The sequence below is a fragment of the Podarcis vaucheri genome (genome assembly GCF_965113315.1).
Source record: "Podarcis vaucheri genome assembly, chromosome: 11".
NCBI classification, from domain to species: Eukaryota; Metazoa; Chordata; class Lepidosauria; order Squamata; family Lacertidae; genus Podarcis; species Podarcis vaucheri.
Genome location: NC_138749.1, coordinates 35,983,891 through 35,996,931, shown reverse-complemented (window position 1 = coordinate 35,996,931; position 13,041 = coordinate 35,983,891). Strand labels below are relative to the sequence as shown.

Here is a 13,041-nt window from a genome sequence, read left to right as displayed (position 1 = left end):
ATTGGAAACAAATGTCTACTAGCTGTACTTGACTCATGATTCAAAGTTACTATTTATTCTCATTGCTGAGAAGTTAAATGAAAAGCTGAGTGTGATCCATATTTCTGCTGTTTGTTAGAAAACTACATAGATCAGTATATCTATTGCCTTATGGCTGATTTTTTCTCTCACACCCACCTGCAATTGCTGTTATTGGCACTGCTTTAAATTTCACTGAAACATCTGCAAAAATCCCCCCAGTTCTTGTGACATTGATGATTGGTCCGATGTAATTTTCAGCAACTCGTACAGCTGGTGCCGACAGCTGTAACGTTCCAAAAGCATCATCATTGGCATTGATAATTATGTGAGCAATGGTATCCCCTTTAGCTCCAAGGCGAGGAGAATCTGAAACTGAAATACCAAGTAATTTGAGCCATCTGAGATCCCTGTTTATTACTACCTTAACAAGTATAGTTTTGAAAAGGGTTTGACAGCACCTTACATAATGACAACAAATTTAACATAGATGCCAAAGAAAATAGCTAAAAACCATCATAAAAGCAATAATGTCAAGCTCTTAAAAATGCACTCTCTTTTTTAATTTAGCTTGTATAATCATAGCTATGCATTACGTAAGGTTATGGCAAAACAAGAAGCTTGATATCATGCTATTATTATCTCCGATCAAGGCCTCTAATGCAAGGATTGTCCCCTGGAGATTGGGGACTACAACTTCCATCAGGCATGGCCAGCATGGGAGTTGTAGTCCAACAACAACAATAGGATTATAGGTTCTCCATATCTAGTTCAATGCATAACACAGGGCAGTGCCAAATATGAACTATAATAAACAAAACTTCCATGTTCAGAGACAGTGTAACTCTGAATACCTTATGCTGGGAACATGCAACTGGGGAAGGCCTTGACATTCATGCCCTGCTTGTGAGCTTCCAAAATGGATCTGTTTTTAGAAACATGACACTTGCTTAGATGGATCTTTGGTCTGATCCATCATCTCTCTTGTGTATACTAACATATTCAAAGCTCAGCAGAAACTGGATTTCATTCTCAACTATGGTATTATTTCTGGGATTCGTATGATGAAATATACATGACAGTTCAATTATCCCATAGAGCTTCATATCTGAATCTGCTCTGCTTATCAAGAATGAAAGGAAATGTAATTAGACAACCTGGGGAACTTTGAAGTGCAAATCAGTATATAATCTTCTAAATAAAGCTGGCTAATTAGCATCCATACTTCTAGACACGCAGACAGACACATGTCCCTAGGTTACAGACTGCAATATATATGAAAAGAGAACACACAAAGACCACAAGATAAAAGTTATGTAAGGTCCCAGAATGCAAAGGAATCTAATCAGCCATTTGGCAATGCTAGAAAGAAGCCTTCTCTATCCATTATGTTTCCAGACAGAGATTAATCCCTATTTGGTGGGTGGGATGTGGAAAGCACCTTTTGTTATACATGATGGGCACTGACTGCTTCCACTGTGAATATAGGGCTGCACTCAGATGTGGGGTTTATTGCATTTTACTGGTTAAAATGCTGGTGCTTCTATCTTGATTTGTAACATTCCTTTTACCCTGCAGTACCTTGTCATGTCATAGAACTGGCTTTTTAATCAATATACCACAATACTGCACCAAATCTTAAACAGTGAGAAAGAGCTGGATGCCAATATACTGCCCCAAATTTTGTCAACGATTCTCCATTGTTCAACACAGTGATGTATTTGGAAATGATGTGACACACTATAATCTTATGTCTTGCAAAGGGAGAAAAAGCAGTGACAGAGTCAGAACCCATGGCTTGGTAATTTGAATAGTTTCAACATATTTTTCCCACTAACAGCAAGTATTTTGTTGAGGATCTTGCCATTTTTTTTATTTGATGGAAATAATGTCATTTGTTTACTAGCCTATTGTTTCTAATATGGCAATGTGGTATGGAGTCATTTACTAGGTGGACAAACTTACCTGGCTTGCAGCTACTTTTTTATTATTATTATTCCTCTTGGAAGATCTATGTTCATAGTAAATGGAGCTTCTGGCATTAATCAGAAGCAGATTCTGCAATTTTGTTTGCCATGGGAGCAGATGAAAAAAGCAGCCACACAAGCAAATCAGTCATGTGTACCATTGCTTAGTATAATTTCATACAATAAAGCATAATCTAGGTTAGTGGCATTTCAACATTCATTTACATTCTACTGCTGGAAATCTAGCAAGTCTGGAAATATATAGTCTTACTTGACCGATGTTGGGCTCCTTCCACCAAAGTTACACGAAGCAGCTCTACAAAGAGAGATTCTGACTTCTCTGGTTCACTGTCATCCAGAATAGGGAGCTCTATGGTAGCCTCACTTTCATTGGCGGCAAAGATTACAAATCCTGAAATGGGCAAATAGTCTTGTTCCTGTCTTGCCCTGGCAACATTTGATGGCAGATAGGGTGATTCTTCCTCATCCCCCATGGTTCTATATGTAACCATTACTACTCCCAGGAGACCTTTTAACCTCACTATTGTAAGGGTGATGGTCTTAGCTTCTTCCTCAACTTTGATTGGCCTGTTTTTCTCAGAGAAAATTAAAACTCCATAGGGGTCATCATTTGCAAGAATTGTTAATGTAGCATTGGTGTGGTTTCCAAGACGTCCACAGGAAGTGTTGATGATCCAAACTGAAAATGTCTTGTCTAGTTCTGGAATTTCATCAGGCAAGATCTGCACTGTTAAATGTGCTTTTCTTTGCTCTATATTGAAAGTTATGTTTCCAGTGGTAGCTGATAGATCATCAGTATCATCAGGCACTATGAACCAATGCAAAGTTACCTGGGACAAGGCGCCATGGTTTCTGACAACCTGAAGAGCAAAAGGGTAAATTGTTATTGTTACATTGTGAAGGTCAAAAATCCTTACTCTCAGAGTTGTTTATTCTGAGATGCTCCATGCCACTTTACCGCACAGTAAACTGGATCCATGTTGGCCACTTAGGGGCAGCACAAGGAATTTGAGACAACTATGTCACAAACTCCAAATCACTGAACACAACTGCCTTGCTTATGCAGGGTAGCTGAGTTAAGGCTGTCTGTGTTGTTTGCTGCAACCAAAACCTGCTCTTTTAAAACTTAGCATAAACCTCCTCAATGTTGATGAGCAGTGGTGTGTAAAACTGCAGATTCTGCATATGGGCGAAGGTGACACATTTAGAATGAGCAAACAGCAGCCACCACAAACACAGGAACATGGTGCTTAATGCAGCTCAGATATACCCTCAGACATACACAATCTTACCCCGTACATTGAATTTACGGGCCAAATCAGCCTTACGGATCTAACACATTGCCTCTTCCTCCCCTTGTTTTGACCCCTGAATTCAATGCAATGGTATAAATATTTAGCTCAATACAAAAGAGGAAGATTCCTGATCTTTGAGTATGTCATTCATGCAGATTTTCCTTCGTAATGCTGAAGCTGCATCAGTGTGACTCTTTTTTGTAGCTATACTTCCTGCATTATACTTAAGCTGTAAAAGGAAACATGATTTTTAAAATGGAGCCTATTTTCTTCTCTTTTTTGCTGAGTATGCTCTTTCATGAAATCACATTAATACGTCCCATCCCTCTTTCATCTAGGATTACTTCTACCCTAAAGAACAGAAAAACTGATTCACCAGTATAGATTCATCACACAGCCCCAAACTCTTCCTCTGCCTTCTATATCTGTGTTGCCATAGAAGATCTGTTCACATATTAGACATGGCAGGCCTCCACAGAGGAGTGTTGTGCTTACAAAGGTCTGAGAAATGGAAAACCATCGTAGGTACAGCATCCAGATGGGTATCTCAATTTATACAATCCTTTTCTCTAGATAATCAAAGTCATGATATGATAATCTGGAGGCCAATGTATCTTGCAAACAGAGTGAACCAGAGTATCAGTCAAACCAGAGAGCTTGCTGTAAGTGAATCAGAAATCAGATATGCAGTTTTGCCCCAGCCAGTCCCTACCACTCAGATCCCACCCCCAGAATCAGGTGTTCCTGCCAACTAAATAAATTTTATTTTTTGCAAAATTACACAAAGCTCCCCAGCCCTGCTCTAGAGATAGCATGGTTAAATGGGATGCCATGTCTTGTAAACTCAAACTTCTTGACCTCAAGCGTGACTGTTCCACCTCCATCCTCAGGTTCAGATCCATTGACAGAAAGGGATTCGGCACTGAATTCAAATACACCATGAGCATCATCAGAGGCTTCAATAGTGACTATGATGTGAGATGCTATTCCCAGGCTGGCTGTTGATACAAAGGGGGTGGTGAATGATTTACACAATATCTGAAAAGGCACAGATGAAAATCTGAAATGGCAAACTCTTGAATGAATCAATTATTTCAATCAATGTGTGGAATGGTCAATGGGAATCCGGTACTTTATAAATACTAATAAAATATTTTTTTCTTCTTCCCAACGGCATCAAAGTTAGCATTTGAATATGGCATCCAATTGACTTATGGTAGCTGTTCTCCCTCCCCCCGTTTCCCAAAGTCATTACAGTGGAACCTCGGAAGCCAAACACCTGTAAACTCAAACGTTTCGGCTCCTAAACGATCAAAAACCAGAGTTGATTGTTCCGGTTTTCAAAAAAAATTTGGAAGCCGAATGTCCAGCACAGCTTCTGTGGCTTCCAAATGGCTGCAGGACGCTCCTGCAGCCAATTAGAAGCCACACCTTGAAAGTCGAATGTTTTGGAAGTTGAACAGACTTCCAGAATGGATTCTGTTCAACTTCGAAGGTACCTCTGTATTAAAAACATGATTTAACAGAGATTTGGGCTGTAAACCTGCTTATACTTGCTTGGGTTATAGGTCTTTAGCCAGACTTGCAACTAAAAAAATGTATAGGTCTGTTCTTTTAGGCTTATAATTACCAGTCTAAATGAAAACAAGTCACCTTCAGACCTTTACATGCTAAATACGCCAAGGTCAGGAGTGGAGGAAGCAGACCCAGCAATGTTTGGATGGGGTCAACATGAGGGACCCCCTTCTGTCTACACATGTTTGCCTTCCCTTGTCCAGGATGAATACCTGAAGAGGGCTCTCTTTTTTTACATTTATCCAACCACACATTTACAAAGCTGTTGGCCATAGCACTATTGAACAGCATTTTGTTTTTAATAGCTTGGGGGGGAATGCTTTTGAAGAATTATACTGCAAAAATAAATTAACAGTATGAAACAAAACAAAAATGATACAATCAATACAGGTACTGTCAATCTAAGAAAAAACACAGAGAGAAGTGGTAAAAATTTGCATTTTTGAGGTTTTTTAAAAGGTTTGGGAAAGTAGAGACGATAAGCTATCATGAAAATGGAGGAAAGGATCACTAGAGAGAAGACAACAGGGAGGGGAAAACAATGCTCCAGATTAAGTGTTTTAATTAGAGTTAAATAAGGAAGGGGTTTTTGTTGGCATTTTATCTTTAAAAACCTTGAAGGAATTATATTCCTAAGAGGAAGTGACAATGTTGTCCTGAAAATGGATTTCATGGGAAAATGTTCCTCCAAGTTAACTTGCGAGGAAATAATAGGCTCCCTTCTCCTACTGTTGCTTTACATCTGCCTCCTGACATAACTAGGAAAGCATGAAATTTTAAAACAGCAAGACAACATGATCAAAGCACTTCTGAATATGTGTGATTAGTTTTAGACTAGAATACTTGAAAAAAACAAACCAGTCAAAATCAGGTACTGTACTCTGTATCAGCACAGATTTTCAGCTACTGTATCAAACTACTAGTTTCAAATTATATTTTACTTTGAAATGTGACAATTATTCAGAGTAAGTCTAAGAAGAAGTTATAACAGGTCAAATGCAACCCAACCTGTAAACTGATGCAGATTTTGGAAGCGGGTCCCACTGAAGACAGTGGGACAATTCCAAGAAAAACATGATCAGACTAATAATAATAATAATAATAATAATTTTTATTTATACCCCGCCCTCCCCAGCCAAGGCCGGGCTCAGTATAAGGGGATACTTGGTAGAAAGGAATAACACAAAATAATTATTATTTACAAAGAAATTGTGTCAGTGAGCTGAATCACTGAAGCCAAAAAAAACCCCAACTAGCTCATGGAAAACACCATGGCAAGGTATGTCAGTTACGGCAAAACATTTCAGTGGTCAATTCAGATGAAAATTCAGAATAAGCAGCTTACCACGTTGATGGACAGCAGCAGGAAGGAAGAAGTCCAAGTCCCCATCACCACTACCACTGGCTTCATTAAAGAGCTCAGCAACTTCAAGGACACACACAGAAATACACAAATATACATACACATACATAAAACGCAGGAGAGAAAAAGCACTTTAACACAACTCTGGAGAAAAAAGCAAATGAAGAAGATATTCCTGAAAAACTTTAAAAGGCTTTGCAAGCTTATAGAATGCTGATAAAAGCTAAGAAGACAGGAGACACATACTATTGATTCATTTCACCCAACTGTGGGTACTGAGGCATCAGTGACAGATCCTTGATATTTTAGAAGTGGAAGAGAATATAAGTTTGAAATGACAGAGCCCATAAACAAAAGAGACTGCTGCAAACTTAGTAGAATAATGGGTGCTGTAAAAGCCAATGACACAAATGCACACAATAAAGGATTTAATTAATTAGCTGGCTTTTAAGTACGTTGCTTTTCTGCTTCTTTAAGAAATCCCTCCCCTAATGCTTTTAGGTACTGAATGTTAAGTTGCCTACAGAAAAGAACCTATTCTTGAAGAGAATAGAAGTTAATGGTGCTCCAAGCTCTTATACAAGCACAACAGCAGAACTTAACAGTGAGTAATAAGCGGTAATTTCAGCTCTGGGTGATGCTAAAATGAACATGGCAACTAGAGTAGAAGCTCACTGGTAGAGCACCTGGTATGCATACAGAAGGCCTCAGGTTCAAACCTTGGCATCTCCGGGAAGGGCTGGGAGAGATGCCTGCCTGAAACCCTGGAGGGCTGCTGCCAGTCAGTGTAGACAAAACTGAGTTAGATGCCCCAATGTTTGGACTCAGTATAACGTTCTGTTGTTCCTCCTATGACTTCATATAATTTCATACCTCCCACCATTTAAAAGAACTGCAATAAGGTGGACCATTAGGTGACAATGATCTCATGCTACCTGCAGCGTTTGGCCATTCCAACTTTCTATGGAACACTGCTCTGTGTTCAGCAATAATGTTGATATGCAATGAACAAAAGAATATTAGAGATTAGTAATCTACATTGGGGATGGGGGTTTGAATCTTTGGAAACCTTTGAAATATCAAGTTTCCACGAATGGTCTGGGTATAATAAACTTTAAAAAAAAAACCCTAACATGTACATGTGGAGAAAAGCAGATCTATGAACCTGTACCTGCTCCATCCGGATTCAGCAGTTCCACTTTAAAAGCCTTTTCCAGCTCAGGGATAGAATTATCTGTAATGTTAACGATAATGTACTTGTATCTTTCTCCTGGCAGAAATTCCAAGGTGCCTGTAATACCCTGCAGTAAAAAGGCTATTTATACTTTTGCTTAAAACTTGCCATTGTATCAGTATGAGTTGACTGATAAAAGAGAGATAATCAGAAATAAACTTTACACAGACTGTATTATTTATACAAGCTTGCTTTTATCAGGGCAGATATGCCATGCAGGCAAGAGAAGCCAAGCAGGAGGCTCCATGGAATCTCCAAATGGGCACTCGCACCAGCTTGGACTCTGGACTGTAAATACTGCCTTTTCTTCATGTCCTGATCAAAAGTTACATACAATTATTACATTTAAAAGCTCCTGATTGAAGATCATACATTGGATGCACAACAGGAAACAGAGAGAGCGAGAGCTGATTCGTATCTGTCACCTCTTTTAGTCTGCTACTCATACCTGATAATCTTGAGGACTGAATGCTGTCAGTGAAACCGTTTTGTATTGTACAAGAACCATTCCTAGCAGGCCTTGTGCTCGAACCACAAGCAACCTGACATGTCCAATTTCTTCCTTGACTGTAATGTGGGGAGCTGTGGTAGCTGGAAGAATGATGTCATCAATGTCCACTGGAGGCTCCCCCACTGAGAACTGCAACAAACCTGGTGGAGACAAGATACAACTCTCATCATTCTATCTGCAGCGAAACAAAGTTGCTAGACTATAACGCTGTTTTGGATTTTAAAATACTTTATTGCTGTAGTAAACACATGTAGTAAACAATCTTTAAAATACAATACTGTAAGCAACAACAGCAGCAGTTTGTCATTTGTTGTAAAAAGGCATAACAACAGCTTTAAGTTAAAGCCAGTTTATAATACCTAAGTTTAATTCATAAACATTTGTCATTTGGACATGGCTAAATATTCAGAGCATGGGATATGGTCATTCTTTCCCTTACTTTCCCCTCTAAATGGTTGCACATGATTTTGAATTAAACCAATGTGCCCACTGAAAATAGTTTCTAGTTAGTGTTGTCTCTCTGGCCTTGTTTGCATGCAATATTAAACCACAGTGTAAAACAAACTATGGGTTGACACAAACAAGTAGTGTGCTGGTATATGCTGCTAGAATTTCTTATGCATCTCCGTACAAATACAGAAAAAGTATTTTGGTGAGTGTTTTAAAATACCTAGTAAAAGCAATAACTTAGATATTAACTGTACCCAGCAAATGGGAAAACCAATAAAGGAATGTGGAGATCTTATGGTTAATCTAAACATGAATAATATATTATCTATCACCATTACCATAAGGGTGGTCACTGGCTTTGATGGTAACATAGGTAGTTTCTTTCTCTGGATCTATGCTTGCTCCACTAGTTGGGGTTGAACCTATTTTTCCATCCCCTGCAACAGCAGACACTAAAGTCACCTGGAAATATTCATTCAGCTCAGGAATATCATCATCAAGCACAAACAAATTCAAAACCTGGATACAAAGAAGACAAATTAAATGAAAATGATTGCATTGAGAAATACAAATATGTTGCTGCAATGGTTAATAATAACTGGCCTTTTCCTGTCTTAAAAAGCACATTTATAGTCCTCCAAACATATTATTCCATACACTGCAGAGAAAGCCAATGCAGTCCCATCCCAATATTGTTGGGCTACGACTCCCATCATTCCTGGGCATTGGCCAATGCTTGCTGGAGCTGATGCTAGTTAGGAGTCCAACAACTTTTGAAAGACACCATGTTGGCTAATCCTCACATACAAGACACAAGACTGAATAATATATACAGGAAAAGTAAATGTTCAAAGACTCAACAGATCATTAACTTCAACAAGAAGATGAATTTACCTCTGATCTCTGCAAAGGGAGGAATGTGATCATTCCACTAGTGTTAGCAAAATCAGCAACTGAGTAATTAATGCCATCAGAATTGATCTGGGAGATACTATAATGCACAAAAACATAGTCCAGAGCTCCCCTGGTGCGCTCCACTACACAAGATATAGTAGAACCTTCATCAGCCACCTATAAGGAAATAAGAAGGCTTACAATATAGTAAAATATTAAGGAAACAGAAAACTATTTGTTTTGAGGTTTGCATAAAAAGGTAACATCATTTTACACTTGTGATATTCAAAACAATAAAATTTATTTCTGGAACAATCTAAGTTCATTCATATAAAGGGGGAGCCCCAAAATATAACTTAAATTTCTATTTTGAGCCATTAGAAGAAGAGCTTCTGCTACTCCTGCCTTCATTCCTCATCATGCTATTGTCTATATCATATTCCCAAATCCTTTACAGAATCACAACACCTTAAGTTTCTTGTGCAGCCTGTTACCAGTTAACAATGTAGTTATTTATCTGATTTATATCCTGCCTTTCCTCCAGGGACCTCAAGGCAATATGTGAGGTCACACCCATATTGTATTCTCACAATAACCCCGTGAGGTAAGTTAGGTTGAGAGATGGTGATTGGGTAGCACTCTAGGCATTACACCACACTGGTTCCTCCAGTCACTGCTGCTCCTTATAAAGTCCTCTGCAGCTTATTAAAGCTCAGCTTCATACAATGATAAGGCATTTGGGTTGCTACACACACACACACACACACACACACACACACGAACACACACACATACATACACACACACACACACACACACAAAAACCACTCAAAACTTTCTGGCTGATGCGCCATGTGACTGCTGGAACATATGGCAATAGCTGATTACATATTTCATCCCTGCAAGTATCTGAATAACTGAAGCATCATTTTCCCCAAGATGATGTATTGCTGGTATGAAGGATTTTCAGGCAACAAGACCAATATACATTATGCGTAATTTACAAGTGGGTATTAAATTGCAAGTTCTTTAGTTAGACACTTTATCCTTCTCTTTATTGCTGTCCCTAGATGATTATAATAATTACAGTCCTTAATATTTTATAACATCTTAAGAGTGTTCAAAAAAATTCACGTATGGCATCTCAATCATTCTTACAACAGCTCTCTTAAGGTAGATCAATGTCATTATTCCTGTATTGCAGATAACAGGCTGAGACTGAGAGAAAAATAAGGCCACCTAGTGCAGTGTTTCCCAACCTTTTTTGGGCAAAGGCACACTTGTTTCATGAAAAAAATCTCGAGGCACACCACCATTACAGCCCCGTGACGTCAGCGCGCAGCGTCACGCCGGGAGGGACATGAATTGCTAGCAAATTACATAATCACCTCCTTGAGGGCTGGCTCATCTTCTCCGAAGGCAGAACCCCATTAATTAACAGCACAGACTCACACCATAGCCAAGACGAGGGGGGAAAACCTCAGTCATACACAGTCATGCACATGTGGGGGCTAAATGAGGACGAAGACCGGGCAGAGAGCAGGGTTCAAATCACCCCACCTGGCCAGGACAATCCCTGGGTGCTCCCTTGGGCCACTCGCCTGACCCACCTCGCAGGGCTGCTGTTGCGAGGATAACACGGGGAGAACCACGTGCGCCCCCGGGAGCTCCTTGGAGGAGAAAGCGGGCGATGAATGCAATGCACGAAATATATGAGAGGCGACCAGGTTTTGCAGGTGAGGGGCCCCCGCCAGCCTCCGCTTCCAACACCCGGCGCAACGACGCCGAAGTTTCCCCCCGGGCTCGGCTCGGGGAGCAGCGCTGCTCTCCCCCGGCTCCCCTTCGCCCTCCCGGCTCTCTCTGCCGCCCACTGGGGACCCCCCTCACCTGCCAAGTCCAGAGCGCCGGTGGAAGTTGCATGCATGCATGCAGGGCACCGCGTTGCCATTGCATTGCACTGCACTCCATGCAACGCCTGCACGCATGCATTGCCTTGCACGCCCGCCAAGGGGTCTCCCCGCGGTCCGATGCGTCCCCTCCGGCGCAGATGCAGCATTGCAAAAATAAAAAAACCCCGACGCAGCCCTACCTGGGGGGCAGCCTCCGCCGCTCCGCCTCCGCGGGGATCCCCGGGCTCCATCCTGCCGCCCGATCTCCGCGGGGGCGCAGGCAGGCTGCGCGGGGTCTGCGCGGAAGAGCCCCTGCCTGCCCGGCCGCCGCCGCGCTCATTCCATGGCCGGGAGAAGAGCGCTTCAAACAAAATGCCCGGCCCGCTAGGCCACGCTGGGAAACGTAGTTTGTGCACCCCGCGCGGGCGCGGAGCCCAAGGGCGAAGGGACTACGGATCCCGGCAGCCCCCACGCCGGGGACAGAGGGGGAGAGGCCAGGTGCAGGGATGGAGGGACGGGTGGGCGAGCGAGTGAGTGAGTGGCAGCTGCCAAGCCTTGGCCGAGAGCCAGGAAGGGCCTCCCCAGAGGAGGAGGAGGAGGAGGGAGGCGCAGAGCGGGAGGGAGGGAGGGGACCCCAGGGGTCATCTAGTGACGGCGCCCCAATCGAATTTTTTTTAATTTTTCCCGCGGCACACCAGGCAACATCTCGCGGCACACTAGTGTGCCACGGAACAGTGGTTGGGAAACACTGACCTAGTGAGTTGGTGGTTGAGGTGAGATTTGAAATAAGGGGTGTTGTGCAACTATGTTTTACTCAGGGTAGACCTACTGAAATTAGTCATTGCCATTAAATTTAATGCATCTACTCTGAGTAAAACATAGCTCACACTGTTACACATCAGGTCTTAGGCATTCTTAAGCTTCATTTATCTTTGTTGTTGTTGTTGTTATTATAATACTACAGTTCCTTCAAGCTCAATGTGGCAAACACGGTTCTGTCCATTTCCCCCCATTGTAATCTTCACAACAAAACCTCTGAAGTAGCTCAGGCTGAGAGGGAGTGACTGGTCCAGGGTCATACAATGAGTTCCGCAGCTGAATTAGGATTTGAACCTGGATTTCCCATGTCTTAGTCTAGCATTCTAGCCACCATTTCCTACCTCTGGGATGCATGCTCCTGTAAAACCAAATAGACCATTGGCATTATCGCTCTTCTGGATTCTCAGTGTCCCAGTTGTGTTTTCTTGTGAAATTCGTGCTCGCCCATGAACAGAAATAAGCTTAAGAATAAACAGTTCCTCTCCTTCTTCTTCTTTGTCATCTCTGGCTGAAACAATGAATGTTTTATTGGTTTCTCCCTGTCGGTATTCTAGGTATCCAGAGATGGGGTGCAAGTCAGCCCTTGCTGGAGTGGCATGAAGTTCATAAATTTCTTCCTTGCTCAGTTTATGTTCATAAAGTCTTACATCTTGCATCAGCCCTGTGTACCTGCTGCTACCATTCATACCGGCACCAACTCTCATTATTCCTGGACCTAGAAAAAGAAACACAAATGTAAATTGATTTTCACACCTGAAAGGTGATTAAAAATGCCCTTCTTCTCCCATATATGCATCAGATCAAATGCCACCCTTTTTAAAAGTCCCTTTATTAGGATGGATGAATTCCATACTGTGCTCCTCTAGATTTGTTGAATGATAATCATTCATGTTGTATTTCATCACATAAAATAGAATGTTTCCCTTTGATGTATGTTATGCTTTCATTGTATATAAATTACATTCAAAACACAGTTTAAAGCAGCTCAAAAGAGTGCTGCTTTGC

At 41.4% G+C, this 13,041-nt stretch overlaps 1 protein-coding gene across 4 annotated transcripts in view; it reads right to left on the bottom strand.

Annotated features, from left to right (window-relative positions):
- The window catches only part of ADGRV1 (adhesion G protein-coupled receptor V1), a 247,800-nt gene that overhangs the window by 188,396 nt on the left and 46,363 nt on the right, over positions 1-13,041 (bottom strand). For all 4 annotated transcript variants that reach the window (XM_082191331.1, XM_082191333.1, XM_082191334.1 and 1 more), the window contains 9 exons: positions 12,378-12,751; positions 9,329-9,505; positions 8,773-8,953; positions 7,922-8,124; positions 7,411-7,540; positions 6,222-6,302; positions 4,160-4,299; positions 2,257-2,866; positions 178-393 (listed from right to left, as the gene is read on the bottom strand). In XM_082191331.1, the coding sequence (XP_082047457.1) occupies positions 178-393; positions 2,257-2,866; positions 4,160-4,299; positions 6,222-6,302; positions 7,411-7,540; positions 7,922-8,124; positions 8,773-8,953; positions 9,329-9,505; positions 12,378-12,751 (2,112 nt within the window). The remainder of the gene's footprint in view (positions 1-177; positions 394-2,256; positions 2,867-4,159; positions 4,300-6,221; positions 6,303-7,410; positions 7,541-7,921; positions 8,125-8,772; positions 8,954-9,328; positions 9,506-12,377; positions 12,752-13,041) is intronic.